At 51.7% G+C, this 19168-nt stretch overlaps 7 protein-coding genes across 7 annotated transcripts; 3 read left to right on the plus strand and 4 right to left on the minus strand.

Moving 5' to 3' along the window:
• Positions 1-2290, minus strand: BDP81DRAFT_435492 (fungal-specific transcription factor domain-containing protein). Its single transcript, XM_060591052.1, has 6 exons — positions 2165-2290; positions 1499-1948; positions 1110-1417; positions 906-1039; positions 205-847; positions 1-151 (listed from the first exon to the last, which is right to left on the minus strand). Exons 1-6 carry the CDS (start codon positions 2211-2213, stop codon positions 104-106), a joined length of 1632 nt encoding a protein of 543 aa, XP_060441270.1. The 5' UTR covers positions 2214-2290; the 3' UTR covers positions 1-103.
• A 702-nt stretch (positions 2291-2992) lies between these two features.
• On the minus strand, positions 2993-4453 carry BDP81DRAFT_381134 (phytanoyl-CoA dioxygenase). Its single transcript, XM_060586873.1, has 3 exons — positions 4090-4453; positions 3643-4018; positions 2993-3529 (listed from the first exon to the last, which is right to left on the minus strand). The coding sequence occupies exons 1-3, from the start codon at positions 4292-4294 to the stop codon at positions 3178-3180; spliced, it is 933 nt and encodes a 310-aa protein (XP_060441271.1). The 5' UTR covers positions 4295-4453; the 3' UTR covers positions 2993-3177.
• An 853-nt stretch (positions 4454-5306) lies between these two features.
• BDP81DRAFT_498703 (amino acid/polyamine transporter I) lies at positions 5307-7640 on the plus strand (the record flags this gene model as incomplete). Its single annotated transcript, XM_060595469.1, has 10 exons — positions 5307-5412; positions 5455-5567; positions 5627-5749; positions 5823-5932; positions 5995-6116; positions 6191-6424; positions 6484-6664; positions 6723-6781; positions 6843-6901; positions 6949-7640. The coding sequence occupies 10 exons, from the start codon at positions 5307-5309 to the stop codon at positions 7453-7455; spliced, it is 1614 nt and encodes a 537-aa protein (XP_060441272.1). The 3' UTR covers positions 7456-7640.
• A 170-nt stretch (positions 7641-7810) lies between these two features.
• On the plus strand, positions 7811-9010 carry BDP81DRAFT_483640 (Alpha/Beta hydrolase protein; the record flags this gene model as incomplete). Its single annotated transcript, XM_060595071.1, has 2 exons — positions 7811-8763; positions 8807-9010. The coding sequence occupies exons 1-2, from the start codon at positions 8011-8013 to the stop codon at positions 9008-9010; spliced, it is 957 nt and encodes a 318-aa protein (XP_060441273.1). The 5' UTR covers positions 7811-8010.
• Positions 9011-9105: 95 nt separating this feature from the next.
• BDP81DRAFT_327757 (brix domain-containing protein) lies at positions 9106-10481 on the minus strand (the record flags this gene model as incomplete). The annotated part of the gene is made up of 2 exons (XM_060585159.1): positions 9106-10002; positions 10053-10481. 2 exons carry the CDS (start codon positions 10479-10481, stop codon positions 9106-9108), a joined length of 1326 nt encoding a protein of 441 aa, XP_060441274.1.
• Positions 10482-10858: 377 nt separating this feature from the next.
• On the plus strand, positions 10859-12824 carry BDP81DRAFT_327901 (DEAD/DEAH box helicase; the record flags this gene model as incomplete). The annotated part of the gene is made up of 6 exons (XM_060585172.1): positions 10859-11071; positions 11132-11275; positions 11539-11703; positions 11763-12329; positions 12388-12467; positions 12518-12824. The coding sequence occupies 6 exons, from the start codon at positions 10859-10861 to the stop codon at positions 12822-12824; spliced, it is 1476 nt and encodes a 491-aa protein (XP_060441275.1).
• Positions 12825-13299: 475 nt separating this feature from the next.
• BDP81DRAFT_397588 (kinesin motor domain-containing protein) lies at positions 13300-15850 on the minus strand (the record flags this gene model as incomplete). The annotated part of the gene is made up of 3 exons (XM_060588341.1): positions 13300-14292; positions 14351-15448; positions 15509-15850. The coding sequence occupies 3 exons, from the start codon at positions 15848-15850 to the stop codon at positions 13300-13302; spliced, it is 2433 nt and encodes an 810-aa protein (XP_060441276.1).
• Positions 15851-19168: the final 3318 nt, after the last annotated feature.

Consider the following 19168-nt stretch of genomic DNA (forward strand, 5'->3'; position numbering starts at 1 on the left):
CACGATAGGGGATTGCTTGTTACGACGTATCGGCCGGGACTTCTATTTCGTGGTACCGGACCATGAGACCGTGAGCCATATATGCCTTGGCACCTTTTTTACCTCAGAAGAAAAGATAAGCATGCTGCTGCTGAATACTTTCAGAGCAAGTCTATAGGCCGATGAGTATAAGTCCCGAACCAAGCAATGATACGTTGTACTCACGAATTCCATCCAGGGAACGTTCGTCCAGCCCCGGGTCTTCAGTTTTCTTTCCGCCCAAACTCCTTCAAGGACTTCCATCATAGCTGCATGTTGGAATCCTGTGGAACGTCGGATTTTTCCGATACAAAGGCTAGCGTAGTGTATCTGGTGTCTTTCAGATGTCTCGGTTGCTGCCAGAAAGAGAGGGAACAACAGCCGCTTGAAGAATGGTGATTCCATCGGAACATTTGCACAGCAATCCAGGATCGCCGATACCGATGATCTGATTTTCTGGTCTTCGCAGGGAATTGCGAACGTATCAGGCCATCGTAAGGTCCTCAGCAGACTAGCATGTCGATAGGCCTCCGCAAGTTGTCTCCATTCCGAATGCGGTGTGGGATATTCGATCGCGTCTAGATCGAGGTCGCGAAAAGTTCTCTCCGCCTCATCTAGTTTGGTCTGAAAGTTGACTGTAGATAACATCCCTTGCATATGTTGCTTGGCTGCCGCTATTACGTCCCCAATCTTGAGGAATATCACGGCGGGACAGCCGACCAAAGTATGCAAGGCTGCGTGTGGACTGGTTATGTTTGCAACACATTTCCTGACGTTCTCGGAATAGGTGAGCTTTTCGGCACCACTAAAACCTCTCAAAACATCCAACCTGACCGTCATACTTGTTATTGGAGAGTCTTGGGATTGGATATGAGTACTGAACTTGCCATGATAACGCAGACAAGAAGAATATGGTTGCTGCAGATCGCTGTACCCTTACCAAAGGAGATGCAATTCTTCCACAAAGGAATGACACACCGTTCAAATGAACAGCATGGGCAGATATTCCCAACTCGCATATCTACGCATCGTGCATGTCATTGCTTAGCCAACCTGACTCGTGGTGTGAAGGAACTTGAAATGGAGCTCACATCATGAAGTACCAACAGAAATATGATGGCTAGAACAGCCTCTTCTTCAGCCTCTGTGAGTCCGTAAATCTCTTCCTTGATTAAGAGGGAGCTAAGACCGCTCAATGCAGCAACGCGATGTTGCAAGGCAGTGGCCATATCAACCTGGTTGGCGCCTGATGGTGATAGGTGCAGATGGCACGCAGTAAGTCCCTGGACTGCATGGAGAACGCCTGTGTGATTGTAGGCCAGTGGAAGGACATGTACGCGAAACGGGTTGTCTGCGCCTTCAACGACAATTGTTAAATGTGGGCTTAGCTCTTTGTCGACTACGGCTGGTTGTCAGAAATGATGATGTCGCGTCGGTCAAGAGAAAATGGCAGACTCGGATGGTCCAATGCGCGACTTACAGTAAACAAGCAGTTTCTGGCTATTGCCCGTGAGAAGAAGATCGTCGACTGGGTGCCCAATAATTGTCGCCGGTGACGGTGACGGGGCACCAAGGGATCGATCCTGGGGCGAAGCTGGAGAAGCGCCCTGTGACAAAGTCTGGAGCAAGCGGCGGCATTGGCTCGGGTGATCTGAAGATAGCGAATTTTGAGTCGATGCTGGTGAGCTCAGGTTTTGGGCGGGGGTAAGCTCGTTGGTGGGTAGGACATTAGGCTGGGCGCGCTCTTGGTCCTCTTCTGGCTCCCGCTCATCGCTAGCTGTTATCAAATTGGGCGTCTGTAAAGACTCGCAGAATTGAAATCGAGGAGGATATCCCTCACAATGCAAGCCCTTTGACTTGCATCGATTACAGACAGGACGCGCGCGGTCACACTTGCGGCACTTCTTCCTACAGGTTCCGCAGGCTGGATCTGTTGATAGTTAGCGACGAAGCTGGAGCGGGAATCGAAGCACAATCGGGTAGTAAATCACACGCTCAGAGAGCATGAGTGACAGAATGTCTTGCTGGTGCAGCTGCTGAAACTTGTTCCCAATCTGGCTCAACAAGACTCCAGCAGGGAGTGAGTGCTCTCTAGTGCAGTTTCTGGTAAAAGATCCAGAGCAGGAGGGGGGAGAACTGGGCTGACCTTTTCTGACGGCTTTTGAGCCCCTGGCCATGGCGATGTTGGCGCGCATCTTGCATCCGTATCTCCTAGATCTTGTCGTGAGGAGTTATCACCAAATTTGTGCGCAACTATGCGACCAAGGGTTGAGAGCAAGTGAAAGAAGGACTGACGGACCAAAGAGTCTCGCCTGGTGTTGGGTTCATGTTGGCTGTTCAAGACTGGACGCTTGGGCAATCCATGTATTTCGTACAGCCGTAAACCTAGAGAGGCGAGGTACGTAGCACAGGTGCGCGGCGTAAGCAGCATCCGCTAAGGTGGTGGTGGAGTCATGACAAAGGAATCTGAATTCCGCGCCGGGGACAGCCACCAGACCATATTACCTACTTGGAGGCGACAAACTCGTTAGCATTTTGGACAGCGTGTTGTCCCCAGCCTGGCGCCTCATACTAGCAGCCACATGATGTGAAGTACATCAAATTCGGTCGAACCATGATCATCATTAGCTTTTCCATCGTTGGTTTCCGGAAGGCTTGGGCAAAACATCAATCCCTACATTGTTTGCTTGAGGCTTTGTCGCTGAAGATGATCCCGAATCACGTGGAGTTACCGCTGTTATTTGTTGCTATGGTGAACATTAGAATGGTGATTGTGACCGACATCATCAAGGGCATAAGTTCCATGATATTTGTATAAGATTGCAAAAGACCAGAACACAAAATCGTCGTTTAGGATCGGTCTTTCCTCTTTCGCGCGGGAAACGCAAGCAGGAAGTGAGCATCAGAATAGACGTGTGTTCAAGTAATAATAACCAAGTCGAATGCTTTCACACGTGATGTTGAAAAACGTCGGTTTGGCGACGGTGTAAATCTTGTTCTTGCCTCCACAGCTTGTGCAGGTTTTTACCCGATGATTCATTGTCTCAAGCTACTTGCTACAGCACTAAAGTTAGACTATCCTCAACTTTCCCCGACTGGGTTGAAACAAGGTTTCCAATTTCCGTACACTCCTGGTCGACTGCGATCCAACTCTCTTCATTAAAAGTCGGAAGGACGCCCGTCGCCCTTCAATTCGGGCCGGAGCAAAAAGATGGGATCCATTTGATCAACATACCCACAGGCCGGGTCGCTCATCGAATATCCCATAAACTCCTGGATGGGTTGGTCTAACTTCTTTGCAACATCCTGGGGCACAGACAAGAACTGGTTCTCCTCCTGTCGAAGGTAGCCCCGAATCGAGAAGGTTGCAAACACGAGTCGTCTCTCGTTCTTTGTTGTGTTATGACCTCCAGCATGGAACGCGGAGGCCAGCATGATAAAGCCATCGCCTTTCTCCATCTCGGCGTAGATGCACTCTTCTACTAGAGGCGGCATGTGTCTATCAGTACCCCTTCGAGAACAGGGTATTAGTTCATCTGTCTCCCAAGGCCGGAGGCCAATTACACCGAGAGCCCGTCGCAGAACAGCGCCCCGGCGCTCGCATTGATAGGGGTTGTTACTTACCACAAATGGCTTCGGGGGATGAATTGGGTCCCGCCGTTCTCCTTGGTGACTTTGCAGCCAGCCACGAAGAGCCCAACAGCGGTCTCCCGGTTCTTATCTCGTTCATCATCCCATTCACTCACCTCCTGGTGAAAGTTGTGGCTGATGTAGTCGTCTCGGTGCAAGGGCTGAGCTTTGCCACCAGGCCCAATGCTCATAGCAGTGCAAGAGTGAACATATGGCTTCGACACAGATTCCTTCTTCTCGTTTCCCCACCAGAACCAGCTTCGAGTGGTCAAGAAGTGCTCACACACCTTTTGGTAAACTGGATTCATGACTTGCGTTTTGGCATACGTAGGACTAAGAGCTAACAAGGCCGGTGCCCGCTGAGTCTCTTCTGTGATAACCGTGCGTCAGCACAAACATATCAGGCCGTCCAACATTTGTATTTGGAGTTGAAATACTTACTTGGAAAGAACGAGCCGTTCCATTCCACGTCATTCTCAAGACGCTCGCGACATTCTTCGTGAGCCTTGTCAACACTGGCGACAGGAACAAGGGCTTTAACGAAGACGCCCCCGTCACGCTTAAGGAGGTAGATGATGTCGTCCACTGGGGTGTCTGCGGAGACCTTCTGGACCTCAGGCCCGTACTTGGTGCTCATGCCGGACATTGTAGTAGAGGAAGGCGCAATCCCTTTCAAAGTCCAAAAACAATGGGTATTGTGAGAAAACGATAAACCGAACTCAACAATCGCGTGCTGGGGCTATGGCGACTTTGCAAATAGAAAATAGTTTATAGACTTTGGTCTATTGTACACAGTCTCATGTACAATCGCTGCTTGAGAAAGGGAGTCGTAACAGGGCTATGCTTGCTACTCCGCACAAAAGTAGGTTGGCGGGCGAAGTCTACCTTTGCCTCGACTGGAAACGCTGGGAATACTTCCTAAAACGGAATAAGAACGCACTCATGTGAGGGGTGGGGTCAACCAGATCAGCCACGATCATTCCGCATTTCATGCAGCAGCACATGGATGCAGCCAACAACTCCGGCCTAGGTCCGCACGGTTTGAGGAACACAGAAACACCAGCCTTCCACCTGCAACCTTTGCCATCGAGGCTGGGTCAACGTGGCGAGTCCGGTTCTCACATGACGATAATAACCCAGTGTAGCACACATTGAATATGTCCACCAACCGGCTTGGAATGGCCAAGTCCACAGATTAGGCGCCTGATGCAGTGTTGCGGTATACGCAAGCCGTATTGAGATAACAAACACTCCATTGGAGATTCAGAATCTGGGGATGGGCCTAAACGCGGGGGTTAGGCCAATGTTTCGGGCGACCGGCTGCCTGAAGATATCGCGAGCGTGTTCACGTCGCCAATTACCTTGATACCGCACCGCCACAGCCATGCAATGAGCGACAGTGTAGTCTATCATTGCAACCCAGATAAGGGGTGCAGTCGGGTCAAGATAGGCGGGATGCCTTCGTTTTATTGCAACGTTGTTGGCTATGTTCGTACGGCAGATTTCATTGAAAATATAAAACTTTGGAGCAGGCTCCCATGTTCGGCGAGCAGTGTTGTGGTGGCGTAAGTTTATGATCTATTCTACAATTTACTTCTGCAAGTCATTGGTCAAGAGAGACATCATTTGGAAACTTTCGATTTGTAAATCTTAGCAAGATGAATACTTCCAATCGCAAAACATCTGTCTCTTCCGAAAAAGACCCTACCAAACCAGCAGCAGACACCAAACCTTCTCTCCTCCCCTCGAAATCACATGACCAAGGTATCATCTCTAATGGCACATTTGGCGGCCCGGTGGATGTAGACGATATCATTCTGAGGGCCAATGGCCATAACACGGCCATGCGGCGCCAGTTCAGCTGGATGTCAGCTCTAGGCCTGGGTTTCTCCATCACCAACTCATGGGTTGGATACCTCGTACGTTGTCGGACGTCATGGTCATGGAGGGATCTTTTACCAGCTGACGGCTGTGATAGAGCAACTTCGGACAAAACCTGATATACGGTGGGCCCCAATCTTGCTTGTTCGGCCTCTTGGCTGCTTTCGTGGCCCAATTCATCATCACCCTTGGCCTAAGTGAAATTGCTTCAGCATTTCCGGTAAGTTGACAACAGCATCCCATGCCCCTGATGTATTGCATGATACTTTGGACTAATCATCTTGGGGTAATAGTCAAGCGGTGGTCAATATCATTTCTGCTACATCATGGCACCTGCCAATACGAGACGGTTTGCGGGATATTTGGTTGGATGGATGTCAACGCTGGCTTGGTGGATCGTCACGTCCGTTCAATCCTGTTGATTCTCTGCATGTGAAATCCACAAAGCTGACTACATGTTGACAGATGCTCTGGGACATCTCTGTTCGCCGCAACCCTTTCAGGAATGATTGGCTTTTGGCATCCTGCTTTCGAAGGAACTCAGTGGCAGATCTACCTGATCTATGTTGGAACGGCAACTGTCACAAGTGCGTTATACCTTCTTCAACTGCTAAGCCCTCCTTCTTGCCTGTGGCTCTGACCAGTGACCAACGACTTCAAGTGCTTCCGGTGGTCTTCACGTCAAAGAAGATTACTTTGACCGTTCAAATTTCGCTCTATTCCTCCTTGATCGGTTTTTTCATCGTCCTATGTGTAACCACCGGCATGCATAAGCACACTACGCCCTCATCCTTCATCACACAGTCTGGACTCGGATCCAGTGGCTGGTCACCAGGGGTCGCCTGGATCTTAGGAATCACTAATGCTATGTACGCTTTTGGTGGGACCGATGGAGGTACGCAGCTGTTCTATAGATCTTCGGAACGGTCTGCTCCGTTACTAATCCTGAACAAGCAATTCACATCAGCGAGGAAATATCACAGCCGGGAAGGCGAGTTCCTCAGGTAATGATGCTCACGATCTTCATAGGTTTGGGCACGGCCTTCCCACTGTTACTAGCACTGATGTTCTTCATGACTGGGTTGGACGCTGTCACTTCGGCCCGACTTCCAAGTTTGGAGCTGATCAACCAAGCGTCAGTCAACCCCTTCTTCCACATGGTGAAACAAAACTAATGACGTTTGATTACTTAGGACTGGTAACGAAGATGTCACTCTGTTCCTTTTCGCATACATTCTGCTTGTATATCTAGGTTGGTCCCAAACTCTCGGTCCTCTAGTGACACACTCTGGTCCGGATCTGACTTTCTTCAGTCTGCATACCATCTCAATGGGTGACTGGCGGCCGGCTAGCATGGGCATTTGCTCGCGATGTAAGTATTCTTCCAACTCTTGCGGCAATGACTGATAGTCTGTGCAGCACGGAGTACCATTCTCAAGGTATTTCTCCAAGATTGACGAAAAGCGGGAACTGCCTCTGCGGGCAACGATCGCATCGTACGTCTTCGCCTGTCTGTACGGACTGCTGTACTTGGCTTCAACCACAGCCTTCAACTCCATCGTAACTTCGGCAGTTCTGTTCCTGAGTATCACGTATGTGGTACCGCAGGGGATCCTTCTATTCCAGGGCCGGAACAAATCTCTTCCTCCTCGCTATCTGAACTTGGGCTGGTTTGGGTACGTTTGTAACGTGTTTTCTGTCCTGTGGATTGTAATTCTGGGGGTGTTCATTTGCATGCCACCAACGTTGCCAGTGACGGCTGGCTCCATGAACTACACCTGTGTCGTTCTTGTCGGGCTTCTGGGCATTGTGCTTCTGTTTTGGTTCATTGATGGGCGGAAGAATTTCAAAGGTCCCAACATTGACTGGGACATGATCAAGGCTCTCAACTCCGCAGGAACAGCGACAGAAGGTCAAAGAGGTTAGAAGAGACTTCTCATGGCGCTAGTACAGAGAGACCTCTGACTTCTTATCGATGAGTAGCGGAGAAAATGCCATATCACAAATGACTCCTGGAGGCTAGCTGGTGATATGCCTCACGAATGAAACAGTCCCAATCTGGCAATAAAACGAGCCCGCAAACAGGACTCTCCTTGCATTATCAGTGTAAATGATAGCTGTGACACGATGAATCCTTGTGGAACAGACTTGATCGATCTAGGGAACCTGCAATCGTCGACTGAGATTGGGGTATCTGCACGGAAAAGCAAGCGTCCTTCGTATTCTTGGAACGGATCGTGGAGACTTGTACTTGAATTGGCCTAGCTCTTGCTTTGCAACCACAGCCTCCAGGTCCGATGCCATCTTTCCAACTTGTCGAGCCAATGAGATAAGTCCGGAATCATGTAATGTTTCTACTTCCGTACTGCGCTCTCTGATTTCCAGCCGTACTAAGCTCGACAAGACCAAACTTGATTTCTCGATTCTCTAGGTTTTAACTTCGCCCTTTCTTTCAAGCATCATTCTTGATTGGATGCCAGCATGGTAACTTCTCCAACAAGACAGATCGTCTCCCGTCCTCTGCCTTACGATTCTGAACTGTTGAAAACGCTTCTTTACAAGGAACGACTGCCCATCCCGTCCAATCTTGAAGAGCTCCTTCAAGTACGCCAGGATGAGAGATCGAGTGAAGCAGAAGCGACACGTATTGATGCCATTCGATCAGATCCAGCCATATATGTTGAGGCAATCCGGGTTCCTGGTCCGTTAGGCGATATACCAGTCCTTGTGTTGCATCCAAAGGCTGCTAATCATCCCGGCAAACCGAAACCAGCCATCATTTTCTATCATGGCGGCGGCATGGTTAAGGGCACGGCTTACTTTAGTCTGGCTGCTGTTACCGACGCCGTGAAAGATGTCGACGCTGTCATATTCAGTGTTGACTATCGCCTCGCGCCAGAAAATCACGGCTCGGCACTCGTGGAGGACTGCTACGCTGCTCTGCTTTGGGTCGCTGGCCATTCCAGTGAGTTCGGTCTTGATATGAGCCGTTTCATGGTCGCAGGTGTATCGGCAGGCGGGGGTCTCGCAGCTGGAACAGCACTTCTCGCTCGTGATCGGAAAGGACCGGCGCTTTGTGCGCAGCTTCTCGTGTGTCCAATGCTCGACGACCGCCTAAACACAACCTCAGCATTGCAATACGAGGGCGCGCGCGGTTTCTATACAGCTTGGGGCAGATACGCTTGGTCGTGTGTCTTGGGAGAGAAGACGGGCACCGGCAGTGTTAGCCCGTACGTAGCGCCTGGCAGGGCTACAACCCTTTCTGGCCTGCCGCCAGCCTAACATTGACGCAGGGGCAGCCGAGCCTTTCCGAGACGAAGACGTTGCTTATGCTTCTAGACTGTGGCAGAGCGGGATTCGAGCTGACCTTCATATTTGGGGCGGCGGGTGTCATGGTTTCGATCTCTTTGAAGCTCCGACGGCTCTTGGAGCTACGTCTTCTCGAACACGGAGAGAGTGGCTGAACAGAACTCTGTCTTAATGTCATTGGAATGGGCTTGCATTAGAAAGTGATCAAAAATGTCCCTCTTGGGTATTATTTTAGCGAGGGCCAAGAGACTACGCGCATCGCAGTTTTCAGCCTTTGGTAATCTCGTCTTCTTCGTCCTCCCACTCGCCCGCATCCTCCATGGCCTCATTGACCTGGTATTCGGCATCGCCAGCCAGACCATCGCTGTCAAATTCGTCGTCATAGTCCATGTCCACGTCACTGTCATCAGCTTCCTTGCCCTTCCCGGCATTGGCTTTCCGCTTCTTGTCGACGTTCTCTTTTTGTTGCTTTTTCCTGGCCTCCTTCTCCTTCTGCCTCTGCTCCCAGCGCTTCTCCAACTCCTTTACCTCCTCCTTAGACTTATGGACATACTCGTGCCACATGACCTTTCCAGAGCACAAGCCTTCCTCGACCTTGGTTAGACGCAGGCGCATACGAGGTCCCAGCTCGACAAGCTTGACGGCGCGCTTTTCGACGGCATCATCCTCATCGGCCATGTCGTCGTCAACCGGGGCAGCGCTCTTCCTGATCTTCTGAGCCTTCTGTTCCTTGACCTCAACCTCGGCGTCGCTGTCGAGCTCACTTCCGCTGGTGGCATCCGTCAGGTATCCATCGCCGTTTTCTCCGCCCTGAAGAAAATCGGCGATATCTTCCAACTTTCCTAGGTTCGGCACACCCCCCTTTCCGTTTGTCTTTGACGCCAACAGCTTTTCTGCCTTTTCGAGTCTTCGGAGCGGCCTTGAAATTCCTGTTGAACGTGTGGTAATGGCATAGTGTCGCATGTTGATGATGAAAGATCCCTCGTTCTCCGGGTCCTTTTCGCGGTTAAGCAGTAATGTGCGCTTGATCTTACTCAGGGGCGTCGCATTCGGGTTCAGCGGAGGGAAAACACTGGACCACACAGAGGTCACCAGGGTTTCGAGGTGTTTGGGCACCTTGGATGTTGCGTCGGCGTCGGGGGTGTGGAAGTTGTTCATGACGAGCTAGAATTGGTTAGCAGGGACCCAAGCGAGTAGAGCGATTGATTTCGTACCAATGGCGGAGCAATCTGCTCCTTTCCGCTACCCTTGGGGCGTCTCTGGGCCTTTTGCACGTCCTTGCAAAGAGAATATTTCTCGACTCGGAAGTTCAGCGTAGGGCCTCGAGGTGTGAGGGCCACGCGCAAGTTGGTGTTACCGCTCTCGGATCGTGAGAAGAGCATCAGGTGAGTGACGCCAAGGGGGCCAGTCATGACAACGTAGTCCTTCAATCGATTTGCTCTTCTCTCCTTCATTCGACTAGCAGTCCCTGGCTCCATAACCTTTCGGAAATCGGCAGCAAGCTGGCTCACACTGGAGCCAACCTCACCCGCGCCGATGCGGATGACCATGCTCTTGGGGTCTTTTGCGCCATTGTTCTCGCCGACGGTGGCCGGGGTGCTGGCACCGACGTGCGTCCTCTTCTTGACTCTTTTGCGCGCCATCTTTTGCAGGTTCGGGGTGGTGATTGACTTGGGTTGGAAAACCTTGACGTTGATAAGTTGTCGAGGATCCAGAATCCGCAACTACAAAAAGTATCTGGGCCTGGGACGAGACCTGGGATACTTTGGTCGCCTGCAGGAAATTTTTTGGCGGGGCCGGGTCGATAAGAACCAAAAACAGCCTTCACGTGCTGATAACATCCATGTCCCCACTAAAAACTTTCCAGGAGCGTGGGATGTCATCCATCAGCTCGCGCCAAACTTTTTGCATCGAGTCCTTGTCAATCGCTTTTCTCCCTCTTTGCGCCAAATCGCACAGCGAGCTGTTCACGACAAAAATGCCTTCCTCGACGACGAAAAAGTCGTCATCAAAGGCCAATATGCCTTCCTCGAAGCGACAAAAGGTTGCGCAAAAGGGCTCATCTTCCAAAGTGTCTCGCAGAGTCGAGGCGGAAGCTTCTCCGCCCCCAGCCGCCGAATCTGAATCCGAGGACGAAGACGATGTCGAAGCCGATGCTGATTCTGATGTCGAGATCAATGCCAATGTTACTGCTGAGTCCACGGAGGAAGTGACCAAGACCTTCAAGGAGCTTGTAAGTTGCACCCGAGACCCCTCCTTTTGGCTGTGACAGTCTCTAATATCGATGCTCTAGGGTGTCGTTGAGTCCCTTTGCGAAGCCTGCGAATCTCTCGGATACAAGAAGCCCACGCCTATCCAGGCTCAGTCGATCCCCCACGCCCTTGCGAATCGCGATATCATTGGTCTGGCCGAGACAGGTTCAGGAAAGACGGCGGCTGTCAGTTCACCATTTTCTTTGCATCTGTTCACTTCGAGCCCACCTCGGAACCACACCCCGAGAGGAGAGCCCAGCATAAGGTCGAGAGGGATATGAAGGCTTCGTCAAGTGTTCAAGACCCTTCTGGAGATGTTATGTGGCACCTCTTGTGGCTAAGAACTATCACAGATACCCCGCCGTTCTCCTGCTTCATGCCTACTTTCCTCTACCCGCCACTGCTGTACGGAATACAAGGCTATACAACCGCTAACCCATATCCACAGTTCGCACTCCCCGTTATTCAGGCGCTCTTGGAGAAGCCTCAACCCTTCTTCGGACTTGTTCTTGCGCCGACAAGAGAGTTGGCGGCACAGATCGGAGCACAGTTCGAGGCACTTGGTAGTCTGATCAACTTGCGATGCGCCGTGATTGTTGGCGGTCTCGACTTCGTTGAGTCAACCCCTGAATGCTTTACCGCCTATGAGAGTGCTAACAGCTCGGACAACAGGTTTCTCAAGCTATTGCTCTGGGCAAGCGCCCTCACATCCTCGTTGCCACCCCTGGACGTCTAGTTGATCACCTCGAGAAGACCAAGGGCTTCTCTTTGCGTTCGCTGAAGTACCTGGTGATGGACGAAGCCGACAGACTTCTCGACATGGATTTCGGCCCAGCCATCACCTCCCTCCTCAAGTTCCTCCCGCGTGAACGCCGAACATTCCTCTTTTCTGCTACGATGAGCACAAAGATTGAGAGCCTGTCCCGGGCCAGTTTGAGAGACCCGGTCCGCGTCAGCATCAGCTCCAGCAAGTACCAGACAGTCAAGGGATTGATCCAGCACTACTGCTTTGTTCCCCATACGCAGAAGGATACCTACCTGATCTACCTTGGTAACGAATTCGCCGGCAAGCGCATCATCATTTTCGCCCGCACTGTTGCGGAGGTACAACGGTTGTCGATTTTGCTGCGCGCCTTGGGATTCTCCGCCATTCCTCTGCACGGCCAGCTCAACCAGACTGCCCGTCTTGGTGCACTTTCCCGGTTCCGTGAAGGAACTCGTCAAATCCTTGTAGCTACCGTAAGTCCATGACACATACCACGCCAATCTGTTGGTACGGCAAACTAATCATCACCAGGACGTCGCCGCCAGAGGTCTCGATATTCCGCTCGTCGACGTTGTCATAAATCACGACCTGCCGCAGGACAGCAAGACTATGTAAGTCCTCTACTTTCCAGCACAGAATGTGCGGTTGCTAATCGTATCAGGATCCATCGAATCGGTCGTACCGCCCGTGCCGGAAAGTCAGGAATTGCCATCAGTCTAGTCACGCAATACGACCTCGAAATCTACCTGCGAATCGAGGCCGCCCTCGGCAAGAAGCTGACCGAGTACCCCACGCAAAAGGATGAGGTCATGGTGTTCCAGAACCGCGTTGAAGAGGCACAAAGACACGCCAGAATGGAGATGAAGAATTTGATGGAGAACCAGGGCAAGAAGGGCTCAACTCTGAGGGGTAGTAAGAACGGTAAGGGCAAGAGGCGTCACGACGACATGGACGCTGAGGAGGGCTAAGTTAATACCATCTGTCTTTTTTTGGAGTTTCCGGTGTTTCCGGTGTTTCTCATGTCGTGAGACGGCTTTAATTGCTGTTGAAGATCGAACAAGTTCAATCGTAGCAAAATGGTGCAGATACTTGTTTCGAATTTGAGTAAAAAAGGGGCCGTTTAGGTGAAAAGTGATCAAAGGTGATTTCCTATCAGCAGGGTCACACATCATGTCCTCTCTACTAGTGGCAGCAGCCAGAGTGGACATACGTCACGAGGAGGACGGCTGACCAGTGCTTTTGAGAATAAGTGAAATAAGTAGTGTAGTAAGTAAGGCAGTCGTCTATCCTTCAGACTGGTTGCAACATCAAACTCCTATCCCGAAAACACCGTATAAATCCCGACAGAAAACGAATGAATGGTCCAACAATGGGTATATGCCGAGAAACAAGCGCAACCGCCAGCGCAGACAACTCCCCAAAGACTTAGTACAAAGCAGTCGATCAGAAATCATCGTCGGCAACCGTCTCCCACCGCTTCGTCGCGAGCTTTCGCATCTTTTTGGGGCTTCCTGAGCTGCCGCCTGTACTTTCGTTGCTAACGCGTAGTTGCTCCATCTTTCGGCCCAAATTGCTCACACCAGTAGCGCCGCCTTTCCGGCCACCAAAGTCTTCGCGTTCCTGGAGCGGCTTCCGCTTGCTTGGGCTTCTTTGCGCAAGCTCACGCTTCAGGATTTCGTTCTCGCGTCGAAGTCTTTCGTTCTCGTCTTCGAGGTCCTCGACGAGCAAGTTTTCTTTGTCCTCGCTGGCCTCGTCGTCGATCGTTAGGCCAAGCCCCTTTTCAAAAAGCTCCATCTTGCGGTCCCAATGCTCCTCGCCCTTCTCTTGCTCCGCAGCAAGAGTTGATTTCCAGCGGGCCAGCTCCAACTCGAAGCGAGCGTCGAACTCGGCCATACAATCCTCGCGAACCGTCTGCTCCAGCTCCAGCAGCCTATCTTCCATGCTGAGTAGATGTGCTTCCGCGCTAACTCTCATCTCGCGTTCGTTGTCCAGCTCGACGTGGAGGTTGGTAATCTCCTCCTGCATACGAGCAATTTCCAGAGCCGCGTGCTCCATGAGAACTCTGTCTCCATTATCGGAATTTGGAGAAAAGTTGCGATGGCCAGATGATCCATGACCAAAGTATCCTCGGCGCTGTGGAGGCAGATCGGGGGATCTCATTCCTGACGACGGGTGCGCTAACGAGGGTGTGTCGGCCAGAATAGTTGATGTAATGCTGGGAATACGAGGGATCGTTACTTCCCTCGCAAGGGCGCTGTATCTGAGGATTTGGGATGTCGCGTTCGCGTCGCCATGTGCGTCAGCAGTGACAATCATGATGCCTCGCTGGGCGTTCCGACGAGGCACAACACCCGCAGATGATGAAGATGATGCCGAGAAGGAGTTAGAGAACAGAAGCTCGGTCATCTTGCATTGCCGGAATGGCATGACAGTAGGCTACGTCGTTTCACGTTAGATTTATCCCGTTCGATGGTTTACAGGCGACTTGACGTACCTTGCTGCTATTGCCCATACCGCTCTGCGCTTGAAGACACTGGCCGAGATACATCAGACTCTCGTTGATCTTTCCGGCTTCCGCAAGAGTTGCGCCTTGTGTCTTGGCATCTCGGGCACGCTCGCTGCCAGCCAAGTCAACAATGGTCAGAGTGTTGCCAGCCCAAGATCGATAGCGTCCTGCTCTGGATCTTTTCTTCACCTCAACGCAGAAGAATCCGTGGCTGCGGGAAGAAACGCTATTGCTGCCAGTTCCGGCAACCTGACGCTCATGCAAACCTGCTTCCAAGACCATACTGGCTTCTCGCATGTTAGTGCACGCAATCTTCTTTAGCCCGGCAACAACCTTTCTGTCGGAAGACTGCTCGGTTGATTTGAAGAGCAGTGGCCGGCGCCGGTACTCTTTCGTGGCGTTGGACTTGATAGGCGGGGTTAGGAGATCGTAAATCTTGTCGTTATATACCTCGTACATGGAAAGAACAACGGCATAATCGCAATCGGGATCCGAAGACACGTTGACGGAGCTGATATCTGGAGCTGAGGGGAGAGCCGAGGGTCGTTGGAGAGCTCGTCGAGGGGTAGGAGGAGGACAGTGTTCGCCCTTTACTAATTGTTTAGCTGTGTTCTTTACTTTGGATGCTGTAGTCACAGCCATGAAGTGCTTTTCAGTGACGTCTTCGTGAATATGGAAATCTTCCCGCACTGGCGTGGAAAGGCCATCGCGAGGCTTGCGCCGCGAATGATCTGGTGTCGACGGCACAAGGCGCACACCTGTCAACTCGACCGGCGGCTGCATTCGCTGTTGCCTTTGGCAACGTGCGAAAGACTGGAAGGGAAAATCGACGGAATGAACAGGGGGTCCTACAAGCATCGGAGTTCCCGCTCTTGAGCCTCCCCCGAGGGAGGAGCCGAAGTCTGCAAAGACAGTCTCGAGGAAACACGGTGCCGATATGATGGTAGCATCCGAGGCATCGGAGGATTGTAGAGAGCTCTCCAATGTCGGTGAATCGTACATGTTGGAGCCAATTGATCTGAAAACAACGTCGAGCGCGAGCTGTGTCATGCCGCGTGTTGAGCGCGAGCCAAGAATGGTATGTGACTACATGATTTGTTAGTAAAAGTAGGTCAAGATGAAACAAGGAATAAAGCTCAAGTCTACCTTTCCAGATCCAGTGACGCCTAGGGTGGCAATCAAAGCATCGGTGCCATGTCCACCATGAGGGGCCAAGACACCCTCGACAAGAGAGGCGACTCCTGTGCAATGGAAGACATCGAGCTGGGAGGCCTCTTCCTCGAAGACTCTGGTGAAAGCGAACTTCTCTGTTGAGCGCTTGCGGTCATTGGGAGGGTTCAGTGTGATATGGGTCGGATGTGAGCTCTCGTGTGACTCTTCGACATCGACGAATCTGTCGGACGAAGCTGCGCCAGCTGGAGGCGGTCTCAGGCGCAAATACACCTGAAAGAGGTTTGCGGAAGACTTTTGTGGTAAAGAGGAATCCATTATGTGCTCTGTTGTTGAAGTTTCGCCGTCGATTAATTGAGAAATTTGGCGATGTTTCTGCTTGGGGGCACGCAGTTGTCGTATTATTGATGCTCGTCGTCGAGGTTGAACATCTAAAGCTGGGTCGTATGGGGCGCGAATGATGCCGCTGGAACAAAGAGACACAATCCTTGTTTACTGCAATGACCGGGCAACGAGATAAGATAAGCGAGGCTGCTCCGGCAGATTAGATAAGCAATGGAGATCGGGACGTGCACTGATGCCCCTGGCAGGAATCTGATCTCACCCCCCACCAACTTTTTTTGGCACGGTGCTCCCCGCTGAGACACAGTCCTCGGTGGGTCTGGTTCTCGGTACGTACCTCCTGGTAGGCGCCGGGTCCGACCGAAGGTGGGAGGGACCTTGAGCTGGGAATTCAGACTCCAGTCCAACTTCACGTCTCCTTTTGCTCACATGGCCACATACCAGCTTAGTTGGTATAGCGAAGCACCCTCTTTACAAGCTATCTGCTGTCAACATCGACACTACACTACGGCCCGACTGGTCAAACAATTTCTAGCTTTTGTTCCTGAACGTGGCAGCATTATCCCTCTTTCGTGGACTTTGAGTCAGACCATTACTTTTGTGTAGTCACCGCAGGGGCAACCAGCAACTGGCCAAGCCTAAGGCACAAAACGGACCATATGTTCTTTCTCTGCAGTCTGGTGGTGGTGCTTGTACCGGCTTGAGAAGAGCTTTGCTAGCTCTTCTCCCCCTTTTGCACGTCCACACCCACCGGCTATACACACATTCTCGCATATAATAGCCCCTCGATCAAAGTTTTACTGAAGCTCGTAGTCAAATGTTTGAGGGCTGCACAGGCATCACCCGGCTCGTCAACCCCTCATTTCCCGTCAGTGAGTCATGAACGACAAGAAAGTCAGACAACGCGGACCAGTGCCGTCCAAGGCTGATCCCAATTCCTCCCGCATGACTGGTTGAAAATTTGAAATTGAGGCACTGGACCCTTTGGATGGATTGCGGTTGGATTGGGTTGCAAAAGTGACGAATAATTCACACTACGGCCAGCACCGAACATCCGAGGAGCCTTGGCCCCACCTAGGCCGGAGCTCGATTCTCCCTTTTTTTTTTCTATGGGTTAGTTATTCGGTCCCAATTCGCTGGTTCGTGCTTCTGAATCTGGACGACCACTCCGAAGGCTACGTACCTCGGGTACTTGGCAAGATGATATTTGGCTTTGAGTCTTTCGTTATGACTACAGAACACATACCAAAGACCTCGTTTCGTAAATGGGAGTCAGCAAGTGACTCAACGATTCTCAAACAGAGCAACCGAACACCAATGACTTTTTTGAACGACAAGTTACGGTGTGCTCAAGTGGCTGTTGGCATTGAAACCGGAGACGTAGACTGATGAGTTGGCCCCTCGATTGCCCCTCGGTGCTGCCCCTCGAACAGACGAGCTTGCGAACCGAGGCGAATCAGGAGACCGCCTACTTAATACGCATGCTAGATGCCGGATGCTTGTGCAGGCAAGCAGTGGGCCAGATCCCGAGCTAGTACTTTGTACGGATGGATACAAGGGATTCTACAGATGTGGCCAACAGTGGGGTTATGTGAGAGGAATTTGGACATGCAAAGAGACAGAATTCAGGAGTCAGGAGCTTGACTCTGTGGGGTCCGCAATGCACAATCTTGAGGCCGCAGCTGCGCCTCTCCCCATCTTTGGTGTATTAGCCTATGGGTTGCTCCCAGTTGACACCTGGACTTGCCGCTGTTCATGGATGAAGCGTCTACGCTGCATTGCGGTGTACGATGGCCTCCCTCTTCTGCTCTGGTCAACATCTTCGATCAGCAAGACTACGACAAATGGTAACTCTAGATACTGAAAGAGGCCAACGTGCAAGAGGTGCTCTGCGGGTCACGAGGAAGGATCAGATATTGGATCTGCCACAATGGAGGAATGATCAGCTTGTTCCCCCTCCCCCTCGATCTGGACAAGGCTGGCCCTGACGGGTGACGACAGATGGAGGGGTCAAAATCGACTGGGTGTCTGGACGAAGAGCTTGGAACAGACAGGACAGTGAGGACAGTGAGGTGACACAGGTCGAGAGAGGGGCAGAAATCGTTTGATGAGGTCGACGTTGCTGCCACGGTTGCGTGCTGTGCTGTGCTGTGCTGTGCATGCCTGCCTGCCTGCCTGCCTGCCAGGTTCGGGGCGAAGAGGGGCACAGTTGACTTGCAGTTGCTAGCCTTTTTCCACACAGGGTCCCTTCCTCCACAGTTAACTGATTCTATCCACTGAATGACGCCCTATCTCCAGCGGATGCTCAGCGCCTGCAGGGCAATCATAGGAGCGCCGGGGGGGGAACAGACCGCGAAAAGGCGGTGACGGCGTGCCGGATATGGGTTAGTGCCGTCTCGCTACCCACTCTAAGCGAACCAGATAATGGCAGGCACAGCAGGGCCGCAGATTCCCACACCTTGAGACCCCACCAAAACGGGAGACTTGGAGAAGGAGGCACGGAGGAAAAAGTTTGGGCGACAAACTGCAGGAGCACCAGCACCGAACAGCAGCAGTACGTATCCCTACAGAGTATGGAGTAGCAGCCCACCAAAAAAAAAAGAAAAAAAGTTCGATTGGGTGCTCCACACCCAGGGACGGGGCGACTGGGGGAGCCATATTATTTTCGGAATCCCGGTGCCTCGTCCTCCTCCCTCTTTTTTTCCTCTTTTTCCATCTCAACCATCAAAACCAATTTAACCCCACGAGACAACGAAGTCGCCCTACAACCTTCAAAAGGATATAGAAACAAAACACACACTTCGTCCAGAATCATGTCCGCCGCTTTCGCTGAGCTGTAAACGCCCACTGCGGAGGTGCCCCTGCGCAGGCACCTCTGCAGTCCAGCAGCCCATCGAGACATTCAATCCATTCTGTTTCCCGACGAAGTTTTATCCAGGCTTTCACTGTCCAGAGCCCTCATTGAGAGGACGACTCTGGCCCATTGACGGAAGTCTGCATCGCATTTCACCCGAATCGATCACCAAGCCCACTATTCACCGGGCTACGAGAAGCCTATCCGCTTGAAGAAAATATCTTCACCTCCACCTAATTCGACTTCCACGACCCCCCTCCCTACCTATTCTCACTACTCTCTCCCTCTCCCTCTATTCGACCCGAGTACAGACACGACTAATCAGACGCCATACATGTACGAACAGGCTCACCAAAAGAGAGAATTACATACAATACACAACCATAAACTGTTGGGCATTCACACGGCATTTGTTAGCGCCGATTATCCAGACAAATTCT

Source organism: Colletotrichum phormii (genome assembly GCF_030913505.1).
Source record: "Colletotrichum phormii strain CBS 102054 chromosome Unknown BDP81scaffold_20, whole genome shotgun sequence".
NCBI classification, from domain to species: domain Eukaryota; kingdom Fungi; phylum Ascomycota; class Sordariomycetes; order Glomerellales; family Glomerellaceae; genus Colletotrichum; species Colletotrichum phormii.

Bases quoted from the DNA above. Each gene is read 5' to 3' on its own strand.
- BDP81DRAFT_435492 (XM_060591052.1), bottom strand. From the start codon at position 2,213: ATGCGCGCCAACATCGCCATGGCCAGGGGCTCAAAAGCCGTCAGAAAA. The intron at 1,949-2,164 runs GTCAGCCCAGTT...AACTATCAACAG, and splicing joins CTCAAAAGCCGTCAGAAAAG to ATCCAGCCTGCGGAACCTGT. The intron at 152-204 runs GTGAGTACAACG...ATCGGCCTATAG, and splicing joins ACGTTCCCTGGATGGAATTC to ACTTGCTCTGAAAGTATTCA.
- BDP81DRAFT_381134 (XM_060586873.1), bottom strand. From the start codon at position 4,294: ATGTCCGGCATGAGCACCAAGTACGGGCCTGAGGTCCAGAAGGTCTCC. The intron at 4,019-4,089 runs GTAAGTATTTCA...CGGTTATCACAG, and splicing joins GAACGGCTCGTTCTTTCCAA to AAGAGACTCAGCGGGCACCG. The intron at 3,530-3,642 runs GTAAGTAACAAC...CTGTTCTCGAAG, and splicing joins ATCCCCCGAAGCCATTTGTG to GGGTACTGATAGACACATGC.